The 27,173-nt window shown below is 37.1% G+C and overlaps 1 protein-coding gene across 2 annotated transcripts; it reads right to left on the bottom strand.

Moving 5' to 3' along the window:
- Positions 1-27,173, bottom strand: LOC105094922 (glycine N-acyltransferase). 2 transcript variants are annotated; one of them, XM_010987033.3, is made up of 7 exons: positions 27,002-27,173; positions 22,683-22,778; positions 20,680-20,787; positions 10,759-10,885; positions 9,451-9,528; positions 8,282-8,453; positions 1-1,133 (listed from the first exon to the last, which is right to left on the bottom strand). In XM_010987033.3, exons 2-7 carry the CDS (start codon positions 22,758-22,760, stop codon positions 731-733), a joined length of 966 nt encoding a protein of 321 aa, XP_010985335.1. In that variant the 5' UTR covers positions 22,761-22,778; positions 27,002-27,173; the 3' UTR covers positions 1-730. The 2 variants fall into 2 exon arrangements, with proteins under 2 accessions (XP_010985335.1, XP_010985336.1); XM_010987034.3 differs by lacking the exon at positions 9,451-9,528 and having other exon boundaries at positions 27,002-27,170.

Genomic DNA, 27,173 nt, shown 5'->3' with positions numbered 1-27,173 from the left:
TCACCTGGTGCATTTTTATTTCAGTCAACAGAAACAACGTTAGTACCTCTTTCCTGGGGTAGGAGTTGCAAAATAAGATATTAACAACAGTCAGTCTTTTTCTTCTAATTCTCTCTGAGATTATCTATCTATCTATCTATCTATCTATCTATCTATCTATCTATCTATCTATCTATCTATCTATCTATCTTAGATATAGTGTGTGCATGTGTATAATATAGCTCATGTGATTATAATACAAAGCTTAAGAAGTGACCTGGGAAGGGAGGATCTTGTAAAGACCTACTCAGAAGACAACTCACTCTCCAATCAATTTTTCAAAAAGCTATAGAAAGCCAGAGGGAAAAATGGTAGAATGCACAAAATATTACAACCCTTCTGGCAAATTGGAAAGGGTCAGTGAGCTAGGGGTTCCAGGAAGAACAATGTAGAAGAGCATGCAGCTAATTATAAAGCACGACAAGGGGCATGGAGCACCTGGAGGTGTGGGAGCTACACCAGCCAGACAGCAGGAGAGCCTGGTCTGTTTCAAACTGAGGAAGCTAAGGGGATGGAGAGGTATCCGAGAACACAGACTGAGGTTGTCCTGTTTACCACCCATCACTACTTCCTCAGACCTCGGACCACTTCATTATCACTGATTCCAGTTTATTCTTTCTCTCCATCCACTCATCTGCTCCTCCAGCCACATGCCCCGTCCAACCCACACTGTCTTGGGTTCGGGGTTGCTTCACAGAGGCACAAAGTTCCACTGGTTCCAGTCACAAGGCATACGGATAGCCTGTAGGTTGAAGCACACTTTTTGCACGATGTAATTGGCTCTATCTACATGGGAATACAGGGGGAAGCCAAGTTTGTCCAGACCCTGGAGATGAGCACAGCTGACATAGGTGATGAGGCCCTGGCCCCGGTACTCAGGCAAGGTGCCCGCCATCCTCATCTCTCCTGTCTGGTCCATCAGGACCCAGGACACAGGGGTCCCCTGGGGCCCCAGCAGGCAGAAGCTGGGGAAGGTCTGGATACAGTGCTCGATGAATCGCTGGCTCCTCTCATTGCCACCAAAAGACCAGAATTTATTCACCCAGACAGCGTGGGTAGGATCCAGGGATGAGGGTTTCAGCATCTTTTGATGGCTGTTGGGAACAAAAGGAAAGAATAGCCTGTAACATCACACATATTATGGCGTATTTTATTTGTTCCCCTCCACCGCCCCCCACCAACCTGTCCTCAGAGGTGAGCAGGAGCGTGTTTAAGGGTACGTGCTCTGTATTTAGGCTGCCTGGGTTCCTAATCTGGCTCCTTGTGTGATTACTGATTTCCCACCTGATTACTTCATTTCTCACCTCCTCTGTTTCCTCATCTGATAAATAAGGATGGTAATCACACCTTCCTTGTAGAATCATTGTGAGACTTAAATGAGCCAATGGATGTAGGTGCTTAGAACCAGTACCTAAGTACTTCACAGATACTAGCTACAATTATTTCATTTGGCCTGGACTGCAGTCTTCCAACCTAGATAAGACAAATATTCTTAACCTCATTTTATATAGAAGAAAAAAGTTGCAGAGTAAATAAATGCGTGCCCAAAAGCACACTCTAGCAAGCATTGAAGTCAGAGCCTAGAATGTTGATGTCCAAAGGCCCTTGGCTACCATTCAGAACAAGTTGCTGAAGTCTAGAAAGGGGCAGTCACGTGGAGTGCAGGCGACCCCCGAGCTACAGAACACTGAAGTCTGAAGGCTCCTACAGGCTGCAGAGGGGCCTCGGGAGGTGTCCTGGGAAGAGCCCGCAATGTGGGACTGGATCTAGACTCAGGCCCCATTTATGCCCTTAACCATCCGCGTGAACAAGCTATTTCATCCCCTGAGCCTGTTTTCTGTCCAGAAAGTGGAGGTAGTATCTCCCAACTTGTCTTCCTCATGGGGTGGATAAGACAGTCAAATGATATTATAGATGTCGAGGTGTTTGTTAGGTGTAATGTGTGGTGTAATTTTTTTCCTGTAAATATATTTTTATTGAAGTGTAGTCAGTTTATAATGTTGTGTCAATTTCTGGTGTACAGCGTAATGCCTCAGTCATACACGTACATACATATATTCATTTTCATACTCTTTTTCACCATAAGTTACTACAAGATATTGAATATAGTTCCCTGTGTTATATGGTATGAACTTGTTGTTTATTTATTTTATATGTATTAGTTAGTATCTGCAAATCTCCAACTCCCAATTTATCCCTTCCCATCCCCTTCTCTCCCTGGTAACTAAGTTTGTTTTCTGTCTGTGAGTCTGTTTCTGTTTTGTAAATAAGTTTGTTTGTCCTTTTTTTTTTTTTTTTTTAAGATTTCACATATAAGTGATAACATATGGTATTTTTCTTTCTTTTTCTGGCTTACTTCATTTAGAATGACAGTCTCTAGATCCATCCATGTTGCTGCAAATGGCATTATTTTATTATTTTTTAATGGCTGAGTAGTATTCTGTTGTATAATTATATCACAACTTCTTTATCCAGCCATCTGTTGATGGACATTTATGTTGTTTCCATATCTTGACTATTGTAAACAGTGCTGCTATGAAAATTGATGTGTATATGTCTCTTTGAATTAAGGTTCCCTTTGGATATATGTCCAGGAGTGGGATTGGTGGATCATATGATAAGTCTATTTTTAGTTTTTTGAGGAACCTCCATACTGTTTTCCATAATGGCTGCACCAAACTACACTCTCACCAACAATATAGGAGGATTCTCTTTTCTCCACACCCTCTCCATTATTCATTCTTTGTGGACTTTTTAATGATGGCCGTTCTGACTGGTGTGAGGTGATACCTCATTGTAGTTTTGATTTGCATTTCTCTGATAATTAGCGATATTGAGCATTTTCTCATGTGCTTATTGGCCATTTGTATGTCTTCATTGGAAAATTGCTTATTTAGGTCTTCTGCCCATTTTTGGATTGGGTTGCTTATTTTTTATCATGAAGTTGTATGAGCTGTTTATATATTGTGGAAATTAAGCCCTTGTCAGTCTCATCTTATGGAAATATTTTCTCCCATTCCGTAGGTTGTCATTTTGTTTTGCTTATGGTTTCCTTTGCTGTGCAAAAGCTTATAAGTTTAATTAGGTCCCATTTGTTTATTTTTGCTTTTATTCCTATTGCTTGGGTAGACTGCCCTAGGAGAACATTGCTGAGATTTATGTTGGATAATGTATTCCCTGTGTTATCTTCTAAGAGGTTTATACTGTCTTATCTTATGTTTAAGTCTTTAAGCCACTTTGAGTTTATTTTTGTGTATGGTGTGAGGGAATATTCTAACTTCATTGATTTACATGCAGCTGTCCAGTTTTCCCAATACAATTTGCTGAAGAGACCGTCTTTACTCCATTGTATGGTCTTGCCTCCTTTGTCAAAGATTAATTGATCAAAAGTTTCTGAGTTTATTTCTGGGCTCTCTATCCTGTTCCATTGATCCATATGTCTGTTTTGATTACTGCAGCTCTGTAGTATTATCTGAAGTCTGGGAGGGTGATTCCTCCAGCTTCATTATTTTTCTTCAGTATTGCTTTTGCAATTCTGTTTTTTTTTTTTGTGATTCCATATACATTTTAGGATTATTTGTTCTAGTTCTGTGAAAAATGTCCTGGGTAATTTAATAGGCATCACATTAAATCTGTAGATTGCTTTGGGTAGTATGGGCATTTTACCAATATTAATTCTTCCAATCCAAGAAAAGAACATGGGATATCTTTCCATTTCTTTAGTTCATATTTAATTTTCTTAGTCAATGTTTTACAGTTCTCAACATATACATTTTTCACTTCTGTGGTCAGATTTTCTCCTAAGTATTTTATTTTTTTGGATGCAATTTGAAAAGGGATTGTTTCTTTACTTTCCTTTTCTGATATTTCATTGTTAGTGTAAGAAATGCCATTGATTTCTGTATGTTAATCTTGTATCCTACTACCTTGCCGGGTTCTTTTATCAGCTCTAGTAGTTTTTGTGTGGAGCCTTTAGGGTTTTCTATACATAGTATCATGTCATCTGCATATAATCACAATTTTACCTCTTCTCTTCCAATTTTGATCTCTTTTACTTCTTTTTCTTGTCTAATTGCCATGGCTAGGACTTCCAATAGTATATTGAACAGAAGTGTTGAAAGTGGGCATCCTTGTCTTGTTCCAGATTTTAGGGGGAAAGCTTTCAGCTTCTCACCATTGAGTATTATGCTGGCTGTAGGTTTGTCATAAATAGCTTTTATTATGTTGAGATATGTTCCCTCTATATCCACTTTGGTTAGAATTTGTATCATAAATCGGTGTTGAATTTTATCAAATGCTTTTTCTGCGTCTGTTGAGGTGATCTTGTGATTTTTGTCCTTTAGTGGATGCGGTGTATCAAGTTGATTGATTTCCATATGTTGAACCATCCTTGTGTCCCTGGGATGAATCTAACTTGATTATAGTGTATAATCTTTTTTATATGTTGTTGGATTCCGTTTTCTAATATTTTGTTGAGGATTTTTGCATCTATGTTCATCAAAGATATTATCCTAAAGTTTTCTTTTTGGTAGTGTCTTTGCCTGGCTTTGGTATCAGGGTGATGGTGGCTTCATAGAATGAGTTTGGGAGTATTCCCTCCTCTTCAATCTTTTGGAAGAGTTTGAGAAGGATCAGTATGAACTCTTGTTTGTCTGTTTGATAGAATTCCCCAGTGACGTCATCTGGTCCTGGACTTTTGTTTGCAGGGAGGTTTTTTATTGCTGATTCTATTCCATTTCTAGTGATTGGTCTGTTCAAATGATCTATTTATTCTGGATTCAGTTTTGGTGGACTTCATATTTCTAGAAACTTTTTCCATTTCTTCTAAGTTGTCCAATCTATTGCCATACAGTTGTTCATAGTATTCTCTTATGATTTTTTGTACTTCTGTGGTGTTGGTTGTAATTTCTCTATCTTCATTTCTTATTTTGTTTATTTGTGTCCTCTCTCTTTTCTTCTTGGTGAGCCTGGCAAGGTTTGTCAATTTTGTTTATTCGTTCACAAAACCAGCTCTTGGTTTGATTGATTTTTTCTATTTTTTAAATTTCTATTTATTTATTTCCTCCCTGATCTTTATTTCTTTCCTTCTGCTGATTTTAGGTTTTGTTTGTGCTTCTTTTTCTAATTCTTTTGGTGGGTTAGGTTGTTTATTTGTGATTTTTTTTTTTCTTTGAGGAAGGCCTGTATCACTATGAACTTCCCTCTTAGGTCTGCTTTTGCTGCATCCCATAGATTTTGTGTGTTTTTGTTTTCATTGTCATTTGCCTTAAAGTGTTTTTTTTTTTACTTCTTTTGATTTCATCATTGACCCATTGGTTTTAAGTAGCATGTTGTTTAGTCTCTATGCTATTGTTTTCTTCTGTTTTTGTTTTTCTGTTTTTGATTTCTAGTTTCATGCCATTGTGGTCAGAGAAGATGCTTGAAATAATTTCTATCCTCTTAAATTTATTTTGTGCCTGAGTATGTAGTTTATCTTAGAGAATGTTCCATGAGCACCTGAAAAGAATGTACATTCTGTTTTGGGGGATGTAATGTCCTAAAAGCATCAACCAAGTCAACTGTTCTATTGTGTAATTTAGTATCTCCAGTGCCTTATTGATTTTCTGTCTGGAAGATCTGTCCAATGATGTTAGTGGGGTGTTAAAGTCTCCTACTATTATTGTATTTCCATCAATTTCTCCCTTTATGTCTGTTAGTATTTATTTTATATATTTAAGTGCTCCTATATTGGATGCATATTTGTTAACGAGTGTAATATCTTCATCTTGTATTGCTCCTTTGATCATTATATAGTGTCCTTCTTTATCTTTCTTTATGGCCTTTGTTTTAAAGTGTATTTTGTCTGATATGAGTATTGCAGCTCCCACTTTCTTGTCATTTCCATTTGCATGAAATATCTTTTTCCATCCTCTTACTTTGAATCTATGTGTGTCCTTCACTCTAAAGTGAGTCCCTTGTAGGCAGCATATTGTAGGCTTTTGTTTTATTACCCAATCTGGCACTCTATGTCTTTTGATTGGAGCATTTAGTCTATTGACTTTTATGGTAATTATTGATAGATGTGTGTTTATTGCCATTTTGAACTTAGATTTCCAGTTGATTTGGTATTTCTTCTTTGTTCCTTTCTTTTCCTTTTTGTTATTCTTTCTGTGGTTTGACACATATGTATTAGCTTGGTTTCTTTTTGGTTTTTGTGACTCTCTTGTATGCTTTTGGTTTGTAGTTATCCTATTTTTCAAGTATGTTAATCTGTTACTATATCTGTTTGCTTTAGACTGGTAATCATGTAGGCTCAAACAAATCTTAAAAAGAATGAAGAAAAAAAGAGAGAGAGAAAAAGAAGACAGAGAAAGAAATCTATATTTTCTTGCTCTCTTCTCCTATCTTTTATGATTTTGATGTCCCTTTGTAACATCATGTTTATTCTTTTGCAACTCATTATGGTTATCACATTTCCAATTATGATTTTCTCATTTCTGTAGCTTCCTGCTTCTTTTCTATTTAGAGTAGATCTTTCAATATTTCTTTTAGGATAGGTTTAATATTGTTGAATTCTTTTAGTTTTTGCTTGTCTGTGAAATTCCTTAGCTCTCCTTCTACTCCAAAGGACAGACTTGCTGGATAGAGTATTCTAGGTTGCAGCTTTTTCTTATTCAGGACTTTGAATATATCTTGGCACTCCCTCTGGCCAGCAGTGTTTATGTAGAGAAATCAGCTGAAAGTTTTATGGAGATTCCTCAAAAAACTAAAAATAAACTTACCATATGATCCTGCAATTCCACTCCTGGGCACATATGCAGAGAAAACTGTAATTCAGAAAAACATGCACCCCAATGTTCATAGCAGCACTATTTACAGTGGTCAAGACATGGAAGCAACCTAAATGCCCATCAATAGATGACTGGATAAAGATGTGATGCATATATACAATGGAATACTACTCAGCCATTAAAACAAGAATGAAACAATGCCATTTGCAGCAACACAGATGGACCTAGAGATTATCATACTAGGTACAGTAAGTCAGTGAATGACAAATGTCACATGATATCACTTATATGTGAAATCTAAAAAAAAGCGAAAAATTTTATTTACAAGCCAGAAACAGACTCATGCACATAGAAAACAAACTATGGTAATCAAAGGGGAAAGGAGGGGAGAGGGCTAAATTAGAAGTTTGGGATTAACAGATACACACTACTATGTATAAAATAGATAAACAACAAGGGCCTACTGTGTAGCACAGGGAACTATATTCAATTTCTTTTGATAAGCTGTAGTGGAAAAGAATGAAAAAAAATGTATGTATCTGTATAACTGAGTCACTTTGCTGTACACCTGAAACTACGATAGCAAATCAACTACACTTCAATAAAAAATAAAATTAAAAGAATAAAAATAAAATAAAATCAAGGTAACTTAAAAAAAAATTAAAAAGAAATACCCTTCAGCAGCAACAACAATAACAAAATGAGCCTGAGCTTGCAATGAGTGATAGCAGGAGGAATACCAGTGCTGTTGGGAGGAGTAAACAAGAGACAAGATGAGGTCTAGAAAGTAGATGAGTGTTGGCTCTTACAGGGCAATGAAGGAGTTCAGAATTATTTCCAAGTGAGATGAGAAGTACTGGAGTCTTTTAAGCAGGGAAGGAATATGATCTAATGTACATTTTTGAAAAGAAGATGACTCTGCTTTGCAGAAAATAGATTGCAAGGAGGCCAGAGCAAAAGCTAGAAGAGAAGATGGGAACTCTAGCAGGTTAGATGGTGCATCCACTCAAGAGGCATGTCCCCTGGAATCTTAAAACATTTCAGACCTTATTTAGAAAAAGAGTCCTTGCAGATACAACTACATCAAGGTTCTCAACATGAAATCATGCTGGATTATCTAGTGGGTCTTTAATCCAATGACGACAAACATCTTTATAATAAGACATACAGACAGAGAAGGCCATGTGACGGCAATGTCAGCGATCTGAGTGATGAAGCCCCAAGCTGCTGAATGCCTAAAGCCACCAGAAGCTGGAAGAGGCAAGGAAAAATTCTCTCCTAGAAGGTTTGATGGGAACACGGACCTGCCAACCCTTTGACTTGAGACTTTTAGCCTCCTCACTAAATTTCTGTTGTTTTAAGCCACCCCAGTTGATTGTGATTTTTTTCATGGCTGCCCTAGAAAATTAACACATGGGCTACTTCAGTGGTGACAGACATGAGCAGTGTAGAACAGCTTCTATCAAACTTACATGAGCTTGTATTTGTCACCATTGGAGGATAAACTCTTTCCATCCATCACAGAAGAAACCAATTTCTTTGTTGTCTCAGAGACTACATAGAGATTGCATTGTGTTAGCTTCACCTTGCCGAGTTGAACAGCTGCAAGATTTTTTATCACATAATCCAGGCTGGACTGTGTACCTGGATGGGGGAAATGAGAAATCAGATGAGATGTCACTGTTCATTTAAATGTTAGGAAAAAGCTGTTCAGTGGCTAGAAAGTGGTGGGTTTAGAATTATCCAAACTCATGTTCAATCATGAGAAAAATGGGATAATGGCAAATCACTCCCACATTTTAAAAATTCAAAATTGGGATAACAGTATAATTCCTGAGCATATCACAATGCAGCTATGATCATCAAAGGAGATGAACTATAAACATACCATCAAAGAGATGAAGTATAAACATAATAACCAAATTTATTGAACAGAAGCAAACTAAATGTCCATTGACAGATGATTGGATAAAGATGTGGTACACATGCGCAATGGAATGTTACCCAGCCACAGAAAAGAATGAAATAATATCATTTGCAGCAACATGGACGGATCTGGAAATTATCGTATTAGGTGGAGCAAGTCAGGCAAAGAAAGGTAAATATCATATGGTATTACTTATATGTGGAATCTAAAAAAATGATACAAATGAACTTATTTACAAACTGGAAATAGACACAGGAAACAAACTATGCTTACCAAAGGGGAAAGGAGTTGTGGGGAAGAGATAAATTAGGCATTTGGGATTAACACATACACACTACTATATATAAAATAGGTAAACCATAAGGTCCTACTGTATAGCACAGGGAACTATATTCAATACCTTGTAACAATCTACAATGGGAAAGGATCTGAAAAAGAATATATATGTATATGTATAACTGAATCACTTTGCCATACACCTGAAACTAACACAACATTGTAAATAAACTATACTTCAATAAAAATAAATTAAAATAATTTATCAGACAATTCTATGCACTCAGTGCAGGAGATTGTTGTTGCAATGGTGCCAGCTTGTTCCTCTTCACTCTTTAGATTTTTCTGTCCTGAACTGACTCTGGGATTGACCATGAAGCTTGCTTTGGCCAATGGAGCAACAGAAAATGTGAATCAGTAGGAAGCTTGAAAACTTACTAATCAGTAAGAGGCTTGCCTTCTCTTTCTGCCCTAGAGAACGCTGTGACTTCTTTACATTATCCAGTCCACGTCCATCTGCACAGACAAAGCTAGCATCAGCAGACAGACTTGGAATTGCGGCTAACCTAGCGCAGCCGGCTCATAGACAACCCCCAGCTCACTGCAGCCACATGTACGAATCTAGGAGAGGCCAGCGGAGGAATCACCTAGCTGAATCTAGTCCACATTGCTGACCCACAAAGTTGTGAACTAATAAATGATTGCTGTTTTAAGTCAGTATTTTGGGATGGTTTGAAAACCTAATTGATAAAACCAGGCATAGTGCTAAGCATATCACATTCAAGATCTCATTCAATCTTTAAATAGCTCTATGTTTTGGATACTATTATAAGCCTCATTTTTATACATAAGGAAACTGATCCACAGAGAGGTTATTACTTGCCTTAGATCACACAACTACTAATAGGCCCAACAAGGTCACGATTTTAGGTCATCTGACTCCAGAGAGCACATTCTTAACTACTAAATTCCTCCTTTGTAAGTACAACATAATGATAAAACAGAGATGAAATAGAAGGGAAGCCCTGCTCCGATATTCAAGCTCCTTAATAGATCCTAGGCTAAATCATGAATCCTTAGCTATTAAGAAATCATATTTCCCATGTAAATCCCATGCACTGCAGTCTTCAAGTTCTAATTCATTGTTATTGGAGGAGGCCATCAGAACGCTGTGGCTGCCAGTTGACGTGTGAGTTGGACTTGGGCAGTTGGAGGCTCCCCATCCTCTCTCCTGTCCTTGGAATGTGCGTTCCACTTGCCTTTCCAGTTCTCAGAAGCTGCTCCAAGGACACAGCCTTAAGATAGAAGTGCAGTGTTGAAACCATCTGGACTGGGTACATGACTGAACCCCATTAAGGTCACTATGCACATTTTTAAGATTTTGGTAGGCAGGTGCAGTGGTCTACTCATCTTGCAGCCCCCCAAGACAAGCCTGGAAGTAAGTTCCCTTGCTTATGAAGCCTACCACCAATCTGGAGTGATCTGCTTCTTTCCTGGGTCTCTCCCTGCCATACACGTGTACGGGGGGCTGGTTTCAGATTTCACCTGGAAAGCTCCACAGGAGGTTTGTGAACTACACACTGTGGAGGTGGTGGCAGCTGAGAGAAAGAATGGACAGCAGGCTGAGGGTCTGGGACTTGGAGTAAAGACATAGAGGATATGGCAGTGTCACTCATAATGAAAAGCAACCCTACAGATGTAGACATAGGAGATCCCAGTAGCCAGCACAGACTCAGGTCCCCTTACTTTGAATCTGCAAATGTTGCTTCCAGTTGATGACTTCTGGTGAGCCAAGGAATTCCTGACATTTCTTGGGGTCTTTGGCGTAGACTTGGTAAGTGTTGGTGTAGTGATCAAGGTCATCTTTCATCTCCTGTTTCGGTTGGGAAATCAAACAAAATGCTTGTGTTTAGTAATTGCCATATTAGTTATCAGTGTTCCATTATATTATGATATTTTTAAACACTAGCATTTTTGTTGCATTAATTTTATTTAAGGATTATTTACATTATGAGATCAAGTCAGACTCCCTTATTCAAGTAATAATGAAAAATGTCCCAAACAAAACTATTCCTAACTCAGCTATTACTTTTAAATTTTCAAACTAAACAAAAATAATCCACTTAAAATTATTTTTCTGTATCTCCATGAAACTCAATAAGAAGCTTGAAAAGTGACTCTGCACTGAGTCTTGCCTTCTCTTTCTGCACTTGAGAACCCCGTGACTTGTATATGTGTCCAATCTACTTCCATCAGCATGGTCAAAAGCCAGCAAAAACCAAGTTGGCATCCACAGTCAGACTTGGGATTGTCACTAATCTAGTCCTACCGGCTCATGCAAAATGACAATTGAGAAGCAAAATCTTTGGCCAAAAGAATAAATCTTGCTCTTGTGCAAAGATTTGTAGAATATGTCTGTATTAAAACTGATGCAGATAACAGGTTAGATGATTCTTCTATAAACTATGAAACTTAGAAAAAATGATGAAATAGATTTGTTTCCTTTAAAAAAATCATACCATTGTTAAACAAACAACAGTTCCATCAGACAAGTAAACATACTCATTTAAATATATCTATCAAAATAATTAAACCTTACATGAGGTTATTTGAGGGTGAAGGAACAGATAGGAAAAAAATTACTTCAGCCAGTGCAGAATCAGAAAGCTTTTTTCCCCCTATAATATCTGGAAAACATGAAACAAATATAAACTTTCTATTCAGTAAGGATACTCCTGATCAAATTTTATTCTTAAGAGTGATGTCACCAAAATGTCAATGTAGGAGACCCTGGGCTCCGTCCTCCCACAAAGATCCACAATTAGACAGCTACCCATGAGCAAAAACAGCTCTGGGAGCTTGACAGCCCACTCAAGGAACTTCAGCGACACAGCAGAACAAAAAACCTGAGACTAACTGCAAGAAAAAAGAAGAAAGGCAACTTCATTTTATCTGTATCATCCCATCCACCCAGCCTGCATTGCTCAGTGCCAAAAGGTAACTCCCCAGCTAGAAAGAGTTCCCCCTCACCAAGAAAGGAAGAGCAGGGTGACCAACCAGCTTCCTCAGGCTTTGGGGACACCACACAAAGATCCCATCTCTGTTTCATACCACTCAGACTGACAAAACTGAGATGTATAGAGATGGCTAGGAACAAAGAGGAGAAACAGGGGCTACCAGTAGCAGCCATGTAGTGGGAGTGATTCGTGGTTCACCTTGGCCTGCCCTGCAGAAAAACCTAGCAGCTTCTGCCCCTGAAGAAACCAGCAGTCAGTACAGCCATCATGGACCCCCCGCAGATTTCACCAACTTAAGCTCTGCAGGTGTTTACATTCTCTGATGCCAGTCCCCCCAGCCCCTCCTCACTTCCTTCCCCACAGGCTTGTGCTAGAGCCAGGGAACTGCACCAGCAGTCAGCGGCCAGCTGTCAGCTCTGCAGCTTCATGCGTGCCAGACACCAGCTTGGACCCATGCAGCTGACACCTACCACCTACCACACGTTTTGGACTAGCCCCTCCAGCTGAGTACTTGCATGCCACTGGCCCAACTGTCACTGGCCTCCACTGCCATTTGCACTCCATGCACACACAGAAGGTCACGTCAATAGCCAGGGCCCCCACAGCTGTTTGCAGGCCTGGCTCAGGCCCCATCTTCTGTCACTGGCCTGCACCACTGCAATAACCTGCAGCTGGCCCCTCCAGCTGTCCACTTGAATGCCCACAGCCCAACCCCCATTACCAGTCTCTACTGCTGTGCACTTGTGGCAAGACTCAGGATGCATGTAGTGCATTCCAACAGCCTGCTGCTCCCACAGTTGGTCCTGGCCCTTGCTGCCTGCCCTGGTCCCACCATTATGTGTATGTTTCCATATAGCCCCTACCACCATACAGGTGCCTGAAGCTGACCCCCACAGCTGTGCATGTGCACACAACTGGCTTCAGTCACTACCACTGCCCTGGCCCATAGCCACTGGACTTGGAGACGCCACTGAGGACCCTAACAGTGTTACAGCCACTGTGGGCTCCCTGCAATGCTCACTAAGCATAGTCAATGATGTGGCCTGAGTAGAAGAGGTATTGCACACCCCCCAAATCGGTGCCTCCACGTGCCCCTGCACCCGATACCTGCATCACTAAACTTGGGGTCACAGCACATTCCAGAGTGCCCCTACCCACAGGTAAAATTTTTCCTTACCAAAGTTAGCCCATAATGTATGGAAGAGGTGCAGACACCCACACAAGGCTACAAGGATCATGCAGAACCAGGGACGCATGAGATCACCAAAAAACACAGTAAACCACCAGCAACCAGCCCCAAAGAAATGGATTTCCAGGAATTTCTTAACAAAGAATTCAAAGTAATTTTTCAAAAGATGCTGAGGGACCTATAAAAGAATACAGACAAACAACTGAACAATATCAGGACAACAATACCAGAACAAAATGAGAAGTTTGGAGATGGAAAACATAAAAAAGAGCCAAACAAAAATTTTGGACGTAAAGAATACAATGACTTCACTGAAGAATTCAACAGAGAACTTCAAAAGTAAACCAAGCCAAACATAAGAAAGAATGTGAACTCAAAGTCAGACCAATTGAAATTATCTAATCAACAGAGAAAAAAAGAGTAAGAATAAAAAACTGTGAGGAGAGCCTACAAGGTTTATGGGGTACTATCAAAATAACTAATTTGTAAACTATTAAAGTTCCAGAAGTATAAGAGAGGGAAGAGGGGCAAAAAGTTTAAAGTGGTTGAGAATCCCCCAAATTTGGGGAGAAACTGGATATCTAAGTTTATGAAGCTTATAGGTTTCCAAGCAAAATTGACTTAAAGAGAACCTCTTTTAGGCACATTGTAATAAAACCATTAAAAATCAAAGGCAAAGAGAGAATCTTAAAAGCATCCAGAGAAACCAAGCTTGTAACTTACAAGGAATCCCCAAAAGGCTATCAACAGATTTCTCAGAGACCTTGCAAGCCAGGAGAAAATGGGGCTATATATTCAAAGTGCTGAAAGAAACATACTGCCGACTAAAAATACTTCATCCTGCAAAGTTGTTCTTCAGAAATGATGGCAAGATAAAGACTTTCACTAACAACAACAACAAAAACTGAAGGAGTTCGTCACCAACAGACCTGCCTTATAAGACATTCTGAAATTCTGAAAGGGATTCTTTAAGCTGAAATGAAAGGATCATAATTGGTAACATGAAAACATATAGCTCACTGGTAAAAGTAAGCAAATAGTCAGATTCAGAATACTCTAATACTGTAATATGGTGGTAGGTTAACCAGTTAACACCAGTATAAAGATTAAAGGACAAAAGGATTAAAATATCTATAGCTACAATAATTTGTCAGTGCATACCCAATATAAAATATAAATTGTGACATCAAAAACATAAAACAGAGAGAGCAAAAGGATAGAGGTTTTGTATGTAATTGAACTTTAATTGTTATCAGAGTGAAATAGACTTATACCATAATATGTTTTATATAAGACTCATGGTACCACAAAGCAAAAACCTACAGTAGATTGACGAAAGATAAAAGAAGGGAGTCAACTAATGCTTACCACTACAGAAAACCATCAATTTACAAAGGAAGGCTGTGAAAGGAAGAAAGGAACAACAGAATAACAAAACAGTAGAAAACAACAAGGAGGCATTAATAAGTTCTTATCTATCAATAAGTACTTTAAATATTAATGGATTAACTTCTCCAATAAAAATATACAGAGTGGCTAACTGTATAACAAAATAAGATTGACTGTTGCCTACAAGAGACTCGCTTCAGCTTTAAGGAAACATATAGGCTGAAAGTGAAAGGATGAATAAGGTATACCTTGCAAATGGAAATCAAAAGCGAGCAAGAAGATCTGTACTGATACCAGATAAAATAGACTTTAAGCCAGGAATGGTAAATAACAAGGGGAAAAGAAGGCCATTATATACTGATAAAGGGATCAATTCATCAACAAGATGTAACAATTATAAAAAAATGCAGTGAACAATAGAGTACCTAAATATATTAAGTAAACACAAACAGATCTGAAGGGATAAATAGAAAATAACCCAATAATAGTTGGAGAGTTCAATATCCCACTTTTAAAGGTGGATATTTTATCCAGACAGAAAATCAACAACCAAACATTCAACTTGAATCATTCTTTAGACCAAATAGACCTAACAGACATATACTGAATAAAAGAATGTCCATCTTTGCCACTTTTATTCAATGTAATATTGGAAGCCCTAGCTAGAATAAGCAGGCAAAAAAAAAAAAAAAAAAAAAAGAATTGAAAGGCACTCAAATCAGAAAGGAAGACATGAAATTGTCTTTGCAGGTAATGATCTTATATGTGGAAGATCCAAAGGATCCCACCAAACACTGAGAGCTAATCAGTGAACTTGGTAAAAACACAAAATCAATTTACAGAAATCAGTGGTGTTTGTATGCACTAACTGTAAAGAAATTACATAACTAACTGAAAAAGAAATTTTAATAATCCTATTCACAGTAGCATCAAAACAATAAAATACTTAGGAATCAATTTAACTAAGGTAGTGAGAGATATGTACACTGGAAACTACAGCACTGCTGAAAGAACTAAAGAAGAGACAAACAAATGGAAAGATATACCATTGAATTCATGGTTCATGGATTGGTTTATGGTTCATGGATTGAAAGAATTAATACTGTTAAAATATTCATACTACCTGAATCTGTAGATTTAATCAAAATTCCAAAAGCTTTTTTTTTTTTTTTGCAGAAATAGAAAAAAGAATCCTAAAATTTATATAGAACCACAAAAGACTTTGAATAGATAAAGCAATCCTGAGAAACAAAAACAAATCTGGAGGCTTCATACTTTCTGATTTCAAACTATGCTACAAAGCTATAGTAATCAAAGCAATATAGTACTGGCATAAAAATAGACACATAGACCAATGAAACAGAATTGAGATTATAAATAAACTCTCGCATATACAATCAACTACTATTTGACAAGGGAGCCAAGAAGATGCAATGGAGAAAAGATAGTCTTTTCAATAAATGACATTGGGAAAGCCGGATAACCACATGCAGAAGAATAAAACTGGATCTCAATCTTACACCACTCATAAAATTAACACAAAGTGGACTAAAGACTTAAACATAAGTACTGAAACTATAAAAACCTACAAGAAAATATAGGGATAAAATTCATTGACATTGGCAGTGATATTTTGGATATGACACCAAAAGTACAAAGTAAGCAAAAAACAATGATTGGGATTACGTCAAACTAAAGAACTTTTGCACAGCAAAAGAAACAATCAACAAAATTAAGAGGCACCTATCAAATGGGAGAAATTATTTTCAAATTGTATATTAGATAAAGGGTTAATATCCAAAACACAATTTAAAAGCCCAAATAATTCCATTTAAAATGGACAGAGGAACTGAATAGACAGTTTCTAAAAGAAGACATGCAAATGGCCAACAGATACATGTAAAAGTGCTTATCATTACTAATAATCAAGGAAATGCAAAACAAAACCACTCATGTCAGAATGGTTATCATCAAAAAGACAAGAGACAGCAAGAAATGGTGGAGTTGTGGAGAAAAGGGCACCCTGTGCACTGCTGGTAAATTGGTAAAGCCACTATGGAAACAGTATGGAAGTTCCTCAAAAAATTAAAAATAGAATTGCCACATGAATCAGGAATTCCATTCTGGGTATATATCAAAAGGAAATAAAAACAAGATCTTGAAGAAATGTCTACACTTCAGCATAATTCACAATAGCCAAGATATGGAAACAATGAATGAATGGATAAAGAAAATATGGTACATCTATACAATGGAATATCAGCCAGCTATGAGAAAGAAGTAAATCCTGCTATTTGTGATAACACGGATAGACCTTGCAGGAATTATGCTACGTGAAATAAGTCAAACAGAGGAAGATAAATACTGTATGATCTCTTTTATATGGGGAATCTAAAAAAGCTGAATCATAGAAACAGAGTTGAACAGTGGTTACCAGAAGCTGGGGTGGTGGAGGGCAGGTGAAATGGGGAAATATTGGTCAGAGAATATAAACTTCTAGTTATAGGTTGAATAAGTTCTGGGGATCTAATGTACAGCATGGAGATTATAGTTAATAATATTGTATTATATGCAGTTGACCCTTGAACAACATGGAGGGTAGGAGCACCAACTCTCCCCTCAGTCAAAAAATCCATGTACAACTTTATAGTCAGCCCTCTGTGACTTCAGTACCACATCCGTGGATTCCACCAGCCTCAGATGGTATGGTACTATAGCATGTAATTATGGAGAAAAATCTGCATATTTGTGGACCTGTGCAGTTCAAACCCATGTTGCTCAAGGGTCAACTGTATTTGAAGGTTGCTAAGAGAGTAGATCTTAAATGATTTTCCCACATATAAAAAAAAAAATGGTAATCATGTGGCATGATGGAGGTGTTAAAGCTACAAGGAAAATCATTTTACAATCTATGTGTATCAAATCTACATGTTGTACATTTTATATTTACACAATCTTATATGTCAATTACTGCTCATAAAGCTGGACAAAACTTATTTTTGAAACTACTTTTGAGAGTAACTCAAATAATATTATTTCTCATTCAGGTTTCTAACAATAATTAAAAGTACTCATTTTCAAATTATTAATTTGATTAATTGAATAATATTTTTTACCACTTTCACTTGTATGTAAGTTATATTAAAATGGCAATATATTTAATATTTTATACCAAAAATTTGGATTTTTACTTGATATTTCAAAATATAATTACACATTTTAATTTTGAGATTTTTAACTACTTAATTTCACTAATTAAAAAGTTTACAGAAACTATTAGAAATAATGGAAGAATTCAGCAAGGTAGCAGGTTACAAGATTAACATTCAAAAATCAGTTGCATTTCTTTACACTAATAATGAATCAACAGAAAAAGAAAGTAAAGAAACAATCCCCTTTAAAATAGCACCCAAAGTAATAAAATACCTAAAAATAAATATAACGAAGGAGGTGAAAGAACTATACACAGAAAACTATAAACCATTGATTAAGGAAATTAAAGAAGACTTAAGAAAATGGAAAGATATCCCATGCTCTTGGATTGGAAGAATCAATATTGTTAAAATGGTCACACTGCCCAAGGCAATCTACAGATTTAATGCAATCCTTATCAAATTACCCAGGACATATTTCACAGAACTAGAACAAATCATAATAAAATTTATATGGAACCATCAAAGACCTAGAATTGCCAAAGCATTGCTGAAGAAAAAGAAAGAGGCTGGAAGAATAACTCTCCCAGACTTCAGACAATACTAAAGAGCTACAGCCATCAAGACAGCATGGTATTGGTACCAAAACAGACACATAGACCAATGCAACAGAATAGAGAGCCCAGAAATGAACCCACAAACTTTTGGTCAACTCATCTTCGACAAAGGAGGCAAGAATATACAATGGAATAAACACAGTCTCTTCAGCAAATGGTGTTGGGAAAACTGGAGAGCAGCATGTAAATCAATGAAGCTAGAACACTTCCTTAAACCATATACAAAAATCAACTCAAAATGGATCAAAGACTTAAACATAAGACAAGATACAATAAAACTCCTAGAAGAAAATATAGGCAAAACATTATCTGACATACATCTCAAAAATGTTCCCCTAGAACAGTCCACCCAAGCAATAGAAATAAAAGCAAGAATAAACAAATGGAACCTAATGAAACTTACAAGCTTCTGCACAGCAAAGGAAACCATAAGTAAAACAAAAAGACAACCTATGGAATGGGAGAAACTTTTTGTAAATGAAACCGACAAAGGCTTGATCTCCAGAATATATAAGCAGCTCATATGACTTAATAAGAAAAAAACAAACAACCCAATCCAAAAATGGGCAGAAGACCTAAACAAGCAATTCTCCAAGGAAGAAATGCAAATGATCAATAGGCACATGAAAAAATGTTCAGTATCACTAATTATCAGAGAAATGCAAATCAAAACTACAATGAGATATCATCTCACACCAGTCATAATGGCCATCATTCAAAAGTCCACAAATGACAAATGCTGGAGAAGCTGTGGAGAAAAAGGAACCCTCCTACACTGCTGGTGGGAATGCAGTTTGGTGCAGCCACTGTGGAAAACAGTATGGAGATTCCTCAAAAGACTAGGAATAGACTTACCATATGACCCAGGAATCCCGCTCCTGGGCATATATCCAGAAGGAATCCTACTTCAAAATGACACCTGCACCCCAATGTTCATAGCAGCACTATTTACAATAGCCAAAACATGGAAACAGCCTAAATGTCCATCAACAGATGACTGGATAAAGAAGAAGTGGTATATTTACACAATAGAATACTATTCATCCATAAAAACCGACAACATAATGCCATTTGCAGCAACGTGGATGCTCCTGGAGAATGTCATTCTAAGTGAAGTAAACCAGAAAGAGAAAGAAAAATACCAAATGAGATCGCTCATATGCGGAATCTAAAAAAATAAATACAAAACAGAAACAGATTCATAGACATAGATACAAACCTGTGGTTGCCAGGGGGACAGAGGGTGGGAAGGGACTGGGATTTCAAAATGTAGAATAGATAAACAAGATTGTACTGTGTAGCACAGGGAACTATATACAGGATCTTGTGGAGGCTCACAGCAAAGGAGAATGTGACAATGAATGTATGTATGTTCATGTATAATTGAAAAATTGTTCTCTACACTGGAATTTGACACAACATTGTAAAATGACTATAACTCAATAAAAAATGTTTAAAAATAAATAAAAAGATTACTGAATATGTAATCAATAATTCCAACCATGTCATTTTGCTCCTTAATTTTCCTTAATCCATTCTGTTTCAGACCTTATGCTTTGCAATTGTTACTTTCTCTACTTTGAATGCAATCCTGCCCTGCCACCATGTAAAATGTTTATTTTCAACATCCAATTTTGGTGAAATTTCTACTAAGAAGCATTTCTGATCCTCTCCCTGCAATTCTATCACACATAGTTTTTTTCCTGCTTTATTTTATTTGCTTTATTGATGACAGTAGGTTATAATACAGAGCAGCATGTCAATGTGAAGACCATATCACAATGAGAAGTTTTGAGTCAGCATGAATGACTTGATATGGTTTCAAAATTGGTGTTTTTAAAAGGTAGGAAATATTTTTTCCCTTAGGTTAAGAGTTTAAAATGGAACTAGGGTCTGATTGATTATAATGTAGGAATCTAGCCTGGGAAATGCTCCTGTAACATCTCTAACAAAAGATCAGGCTCTTGTCTATGCCATAAACATAATCTTAAATTAGCATAACATTACACTGATTGCCTTTATTCCCCAAAACTGGATGCAAGAAATAACAAAGTGTGGTTGGTCTTAAGCATCAGCAGGATGCTCTTTGTGCTCTGATTGTGCACATTTCACACCATGCTGTAATTTATCTGTGGATTTTCCTATAGTCTCCACCAGGCTTTGGACTTTTGAGGCCAAGGGCTTGCTAACCATCACCTTGATTCACTTCTATAGACCTAGGGTCTACCACATTGACAAGTGCATGGTAAGCACATAGTAAACATGAACATAGATGAATATTCATTCTACATTTGGCCCCTTACCTGTTCCTGAGGGCGGATAACCACTGTATTAAAATCAGGCCACTTGTCCACGAGGGCCTTTAGCCTGAACGGGTTTCCCTGGTTCATATGGAAGACGGTCCCATAAACCTGCAGTGTCCCAAGAAGGTGAGAAGGTTGGCTTATTAGGAAGAGATGGAAAAAGGCATTGTTTGATCAAGACAAAGTTTATTTCTATGAAATAATGGAATTGTTTGATTGGAAGTCACCTAATGAAAATTTCTGCAGACCATTTTTTTAGGTTCTACTTTTTTGCCCCCAAAAATATAGCTTTAAAAGATATTCATATAGAAAATATTCAGACCGACCAAATTTATGAATAAAATTATGAAATCCCTCACTGTATAATATAATAAGATCCTTAATAGATTTCCTGTTATTCATGTATACACAGAACAAATTTCACAAAAATGAAAAATACTGGATATGCTCCACCCTATGTGTTTCCAACATTTCAATGTGAAAAATGACTCTTCAAAGAATATCTTTTTGCAGAAATCTTTGCAAGTGTACCTGATATTTGCTCAGGGAAGGTCTTTAGAAGGGAGATTGCTGTGTCTAAAGTTATCTTCAAGTTTAAGGCTTTTTAACATATGTTTTTAAATTATCTTCCAGTAAAGGTAAATGATTTCTCACCAATGAGTGGAGGGTATAGTAATTAAACATCAATGACAGTTATCTCTTTGGTCCTTTTATAGTAAACAAAAATAAACAGATCGTCTACCTGTAGAAGAATGCTTACCTTTCTCTCACCCAGAGTGAAAGGATGGTTTACAAATGGTTAAGATTGAGGAAGGTGAATATATTCAGCTCACCTCAAAAACATGCCAAGTCTTTAAAGTATTAGCCTCAAATAAGAGAAACAGATGTATCCATGATTCACTCCATTGTAAATTTATGGTCTGATCTATAATAACAGTGGGTAATATTTGCATAGCTTCTCTGTGTGCAAGGCACTGTTCCACCTGTTCAACATAACTTCCTCTCATCCTGACAATAACCCCAAGAGGCTGAAGTGCTCATTACTCCCACTTTGTATGAGAAAACTGAGGCATATAAAAACTGAGGCATCCATGCAGCATGGATATACAGCTTGTTGGTGGGAAAGGCAGTCACAGATCCAGGCGGCTGTTGCTGAGTCTGCTCTTTTAACCACATAACCAGTGAGATGTCACTATCATCAACCTAACTCCCAAGGTAGGGTTAAGGTGCATGTTCTGGACAAAAATGAATAATAGCAATTGAAATATGTAATTTTTATTGATCAAGGTCCAGGGAATTGTGCCAAGTGCATAAGCATAATGGTTAGTCCTTGGCTTTGAGTATTAACTTGCCTAGAGTAAAATCCTGGCGACTTACTGTGCGAACTTGGTAAAGAACAGAGACCTGTGCCTGTGCAATACCACAGCCAGGATATTGACACTGACACTCTCAGGATGCAGAACATCTTCATCACCCCAAGGATCCCTCCTGTTGCTCTTTTATAGTCATATCCATTACCTTCCCACTTCCCACCTCCTTAACTTGTGGTTACTGTCAATCTGTTCTCCATTTCTGTAATTTTGTTACTTCAAGAATTTTATATAAATGGAGTCATATGGCATGTAACCTTCTGAGATTTTTTTTTTTTCATCCAGCATACTTTTTTGGAGATTCTTCTAAGCTGTTGAAAGCATTAATAGTTCACTCTTTTTTATCACCCAGTAGTATTTCATTGTATGGATGTACCGCAGTTTATTTAACCATTCACCTACTGAGGGACATCTGGGTTGTTTCCAGTTTTTGACTATTCTAGATAAGGTTATTATAGACACTTGTGGATATAATTTAGTGCAAACATAAGCTTGCATTTCTCTGGGACAAATGCTCAGGATTGAAATTGCTGGTTGTGTGCTGGTTGCATTGTTAGTTTTTAAAGGAACTTTTCCACCTCTGTTATCAGGAAGATGCAAACCTCTGGTACCCTAAGAATGTCTCAAGCTCACCTTTAAGGACTCTGGGAGGCTCTTCCTCAGGGATTTTTCTAGCATCAGCAGCTTCTGTGGACCCTGCAAGTAGAGCATCTTGGCAGGTACCTTAGCCTAGAGAGAGGAACAAGAAGCAATCAGGAATGAGGAGTTGCTGAACCAATAGGACCTAGAGCCACACATCTGTCCCTGAACCTTAGAAGGTAACAGGTGAGATTCATTTGCCTAAAATAATTGCTTTGGGAGAGGGAGAGAAAGTACAATCACCCTAGATTTCTAGCCTTATTATGAAGGACAGGAGTTTGGAGGAGCATCGTGAAAGTCCTGAAGGGACCAGGTCATAGAAGACAGCAAGAAATAAGAGTCACAGGCTCTATGCTTATGCTTAAGCCCAAGACCCTCTTCAGTGCTCTTCATTAGTGTCACTGTCACGTTTTGAAACCCTTACCAGCTGCAAGGAAGGATGAGAATTTCAGAAAGCGAAGTTCTCCTACTAGTAATTTCCTCTTCATTTTCTTACACTACTCCGAATTTCCGTCACTAAAGATACATTTATTCTAACAAACATATTCTTAAATATGCAAGTGCATCCTTTGGGATTAAGTTGCCATCAGTGATTATCCCAACATCACCGCTAACAAGCTATATAATCTTCCAAAATTTGCTTAACTTCTTCATTCCTCTGAAAACAGAGTCTATCCCAGAAAATTGTTGTGAGAATTAAACGAATTAATACATATTAAGTGTGTGGAAGAGTTTCTAGCATATATTAACTCAAAGCATTATTATTTTTACTATTGTTATTATTAGTATTGTCAGTGACAGTTAACTACACAGTAATTCAAATCAGTCCAATGGATTGTTCTTCTGTATTGAAGGAATGGGATGTAACTTCAACAATGCTTTGGGCTGTTGGTCTTTTTAACTTTAGCTAATCTATGGATGTGAAGCATTACCTCGCTGTGGTTTTCATTTGCATTTTCATGATGACCAAAAATGCTGAGCCTCTTTTCATGTGTTTATTGGTTATTTCTGTGTCTCGTGTATGCGTGCGCCTCCAGTGCCTGCTCAAACTTTAGCCCATTTTTAATTGGGTTGTTTGTCTTCTTATTAATGAATTGAAAGAATTCTTTATTTATTCTGTATACAAGTCCTTCATCATATATATTGAATATTTTCTTCTTGTCTGTGGCCTGCCTTTTTGTTTCTTGAACAGTGTATTTCAAAGATGAAAAGATTAAAGACGTTAAATAGGATAAAGTCTAATTTATCCATTTTTCTTTTAAGCATTATGCTTTTTCATTCTACATATGAAATTTTTGCCTATCCTTTGATCACACAAATATCCTCTTATATCTTCCTTCAGAAGTCTTACAGTTTTGCTCTTATCTTTGGGTCAATGATAACTTTCAAGTTAACTTTTTGTGTGTGGTGTAAGAGTTGATAGTCACTTTTTCCCCAGTGTAGATACCAGTTGTTTAGTTACCAGCTATTGAAACGATTCTACTTTCTCTGTTGAATTGTCTTAGTGTTACCGTTGAAAAGCAGTTGAGCTTATATGCATGAGTGTATTTCTCTGATGGGTATATCTATTCTTATGATAATGCCTCTGTTTTGAGTTCTGTGGCTTTTACAGTAAGCCTTGAGATCTGGTAGTGTGAGTCTACCAAATTTTTATATCTTTTTGCTTAGGTGTTTGCATTTCCATATACATTTTGGAATGAGCTTGTGAATTTTTATTAAAAGTTTCTGAAATTTATACTGAGGTTACAGTAAATTTGTATCTCAGTTAAGCGAGAAGTAACATCTGAACAATGTTGCATAGTCTAATCTGTGAATGTGATGTATCTCTACGTGTTTTTTTAGGTCTTCTTTAATTTTTTAGCAATGTATTTTAGCTTTTGGCTCATTGGACTTGAATAACTTTTGTTAAACTTATCCCCATTTATTTCCTTCTTTGGATGCTGTTATAAATAAATATATAACTGCAAGTTATGTTATATTTTGAAGTTTAAAAATTGTTACTTGTTTATAGAAATACTATCAATTTTTCTATGTTGGCCTTATGTACTGTGACCTTATTGAATTATTATTACCTCTGGTAATTGTGTATTGGTCTTTTTTTTTTTTTGCAATTACTTAAAATTGTCTATGTATGTGATCAAGTATTTTGTTGCAAATAAAAATAATTTTTGTTTCTTCCATCTGTATGTATTTTATTTCCTTCTCTTGTCTTTCTGTACTGCCTAGAACTTCTAGGAAAATATTGTATAGAAGGAACTAAGTGAGCATCCTTGCTTTGTTTTTGATATTAGGGAAAAACATTTGTTTTCTCACTTAAGCATGACAATAAGAAATATTACTTTATTTTTGCACCTGTCTTTATGAATGATACTGATTTATATTTTTCTTTTCTGCTAAGTTCTAATCTGTTTTGGTTTAGTAATATTTATGGTCATAAAATATTAACTGGGAAAGTGTTTCCTCCTCTATTTTCTTAAGAAATTTGTTCATTATTGGCATTATTTCTTCCTCAAATATTTGTTGATTTCAACATTGAAGCCATCTGGGACTAGTAAATATTTTTACTTGCAATTAAATTTCTCTGTGGAAATGTTTTAAGTAACAATCCAATATTTTTAGTAAATACATGCCTTTTCAGATTTTTTTTTTTTTTTTGGTAACTTCTGGTTATTTAGGTCTTTAGAAGGATTTGTCCATTTCATCTAAGCTGTCAAATGTATTGCACAAAGTTGTCACATATTCTTATCCTTTTAATGTCTGTGGGATCTATAGTAGTGTCCCCTCCCTCATTCCTGGTACACGTTCTTGAGTTTTATTTTTTGATCAGTTAAGAGCAGGGTTCCTTAAATTCAGCACTATTTATATTTCAGCCCAGATAATTCTTTGTTGCAGGAGGCAGTTCTGTGCGTTGTAGAACATACAGTAACAACCCTGGCCTCCACCCACTAGCCATCAGGAGTAACACCCCCACTCTGTGTCATGAAAAACATAAGTGTCTCCAGCCTGTTGCTCCAGCTCCTTGAGTGTCTCGGGACTGTGGGAATCTAACACTCCTGCAGGCAAGTGTGACCTTTCATCCAGCAGCTTCTTTTAAGAGGCAAAATGAGGCAGAAGAGGCAAAATGAGTTTGAGGCCGAATTTCTAGGGTTGTAACATTATTATAACAGTGCAAAGCACACAGTGTGAGACAGCTCTACATGTAGACATGCTCACGTGCACACACTGAGAAATAACAACAGCAACAGCAAACAGAATAAGGCCCATTTAACAGGGGAGGATGGGACCCAAAGACGCTGTGGAACTGTGCACTCAGTGCGAGCCTTTAGCTGTGGTAAAGGGCAAAGTCCACAAAGTAGGCACTTCAGACCCAGCCTTCCCCTTACTGGAAATGTTTCCAAAATGTTGAACAAAACAAGATCTAAGAAACAGTTTTTATAAAACAACATTAACAAATAGGAAGAAACAAGACACAGTCTTGATGTCTGGCCCTAGGATAAGGTTACATAAATTGTGATCTCTTAGTATGATGCAACTTTAGGAGCCATGAACACAACAACTATGACACACACAAGGCAGAATATTAAAATCAAAGGAGAAGGTGTAGAATATAAATCCTTGATTAGAATATGTGAATCTTTGCATAAAACATGGTCAACATGCAACATAGAATTATAAGGATGTAGAAAGATTAATTTAGAAGGGAAAACAAAAAATTAAAAACCCTTTTATGGCCATAGCGTTATTGATAAAATCTTAGCTCACTTTTTTTTCACGTGATTTGAATTAACAGTCAATCTGGCCTGCGTTCTAGTCTCTATTTCTCCGCATATTTTTCTCTCAGTGTTTGAACAGAGTACTTCACTTTCCTGATTAAACTTTATCTAAGGAACACTACCTCTGTTACAATGTCTCCTAAAGGAGCAAATAGAATAATGTCTGCATAGTACTTCAGTACAACAGGGGGCTGGATAAATGGTAATTAGATGAGCATACCTCTTTGCAAACGTTATTACCTCCCTACGCACCCACCAGCTTCCCAAATCCCTCCATATCATTTATCTGCTCAGGATGGAAACCTGGCTAAGTCCTTCCCAGAATTATTCCCCGCGTGCAGCTGCTGTATACACAGTACATACGATGGATCATTTCTAATTGAATAGACTCCCTTTCCTTTGACATAAGAGTCCATAAATAAGCTGAGCCTTTCCTATCTAAAACCAACAAGAGCATTGGATTTTCCCCACCTTGTTGTGGGGGAAAAAGGAGGCGAGTGTCACAAAGCAGTGATTGTCTCCAGCGAGATGTGTCCTCACCTGCAAAGCTGTCTCCACGGAGTAAGATTCCCAGGAACAAATGAGAAGGAGCAGACTTTTCAGAATATGAAATTGCCTTTATCCTGTCACGTACAAGCAGGGACTGCAAAGGGTGTTTTAGTAACTTTTCTACAGAAATAGCTAAGTTGAAGCTGTTATTGTAGACTTTGCC

This window comes from Camelus dromedarius, chromosome 12 (assembly GCF_036321535.1).
Source record: "Camelus dromedarius isolate mCamDro1 chromosome 12, mCamDro1.pat, whole genome shotgun sequence".
In the NCBI taxonomy this organism is placed as follows: domain Eukaryota; kingdom Metazoa; phylum Chordata; class Mammalia; order Artiodactyla; family Camelidae; genus Camelus; species Camelus dromedarius.
Note: the sequence above shows the minus strand (reverse complement) of the source record. Positions and strands in the feature narration are given on the sequence as shown.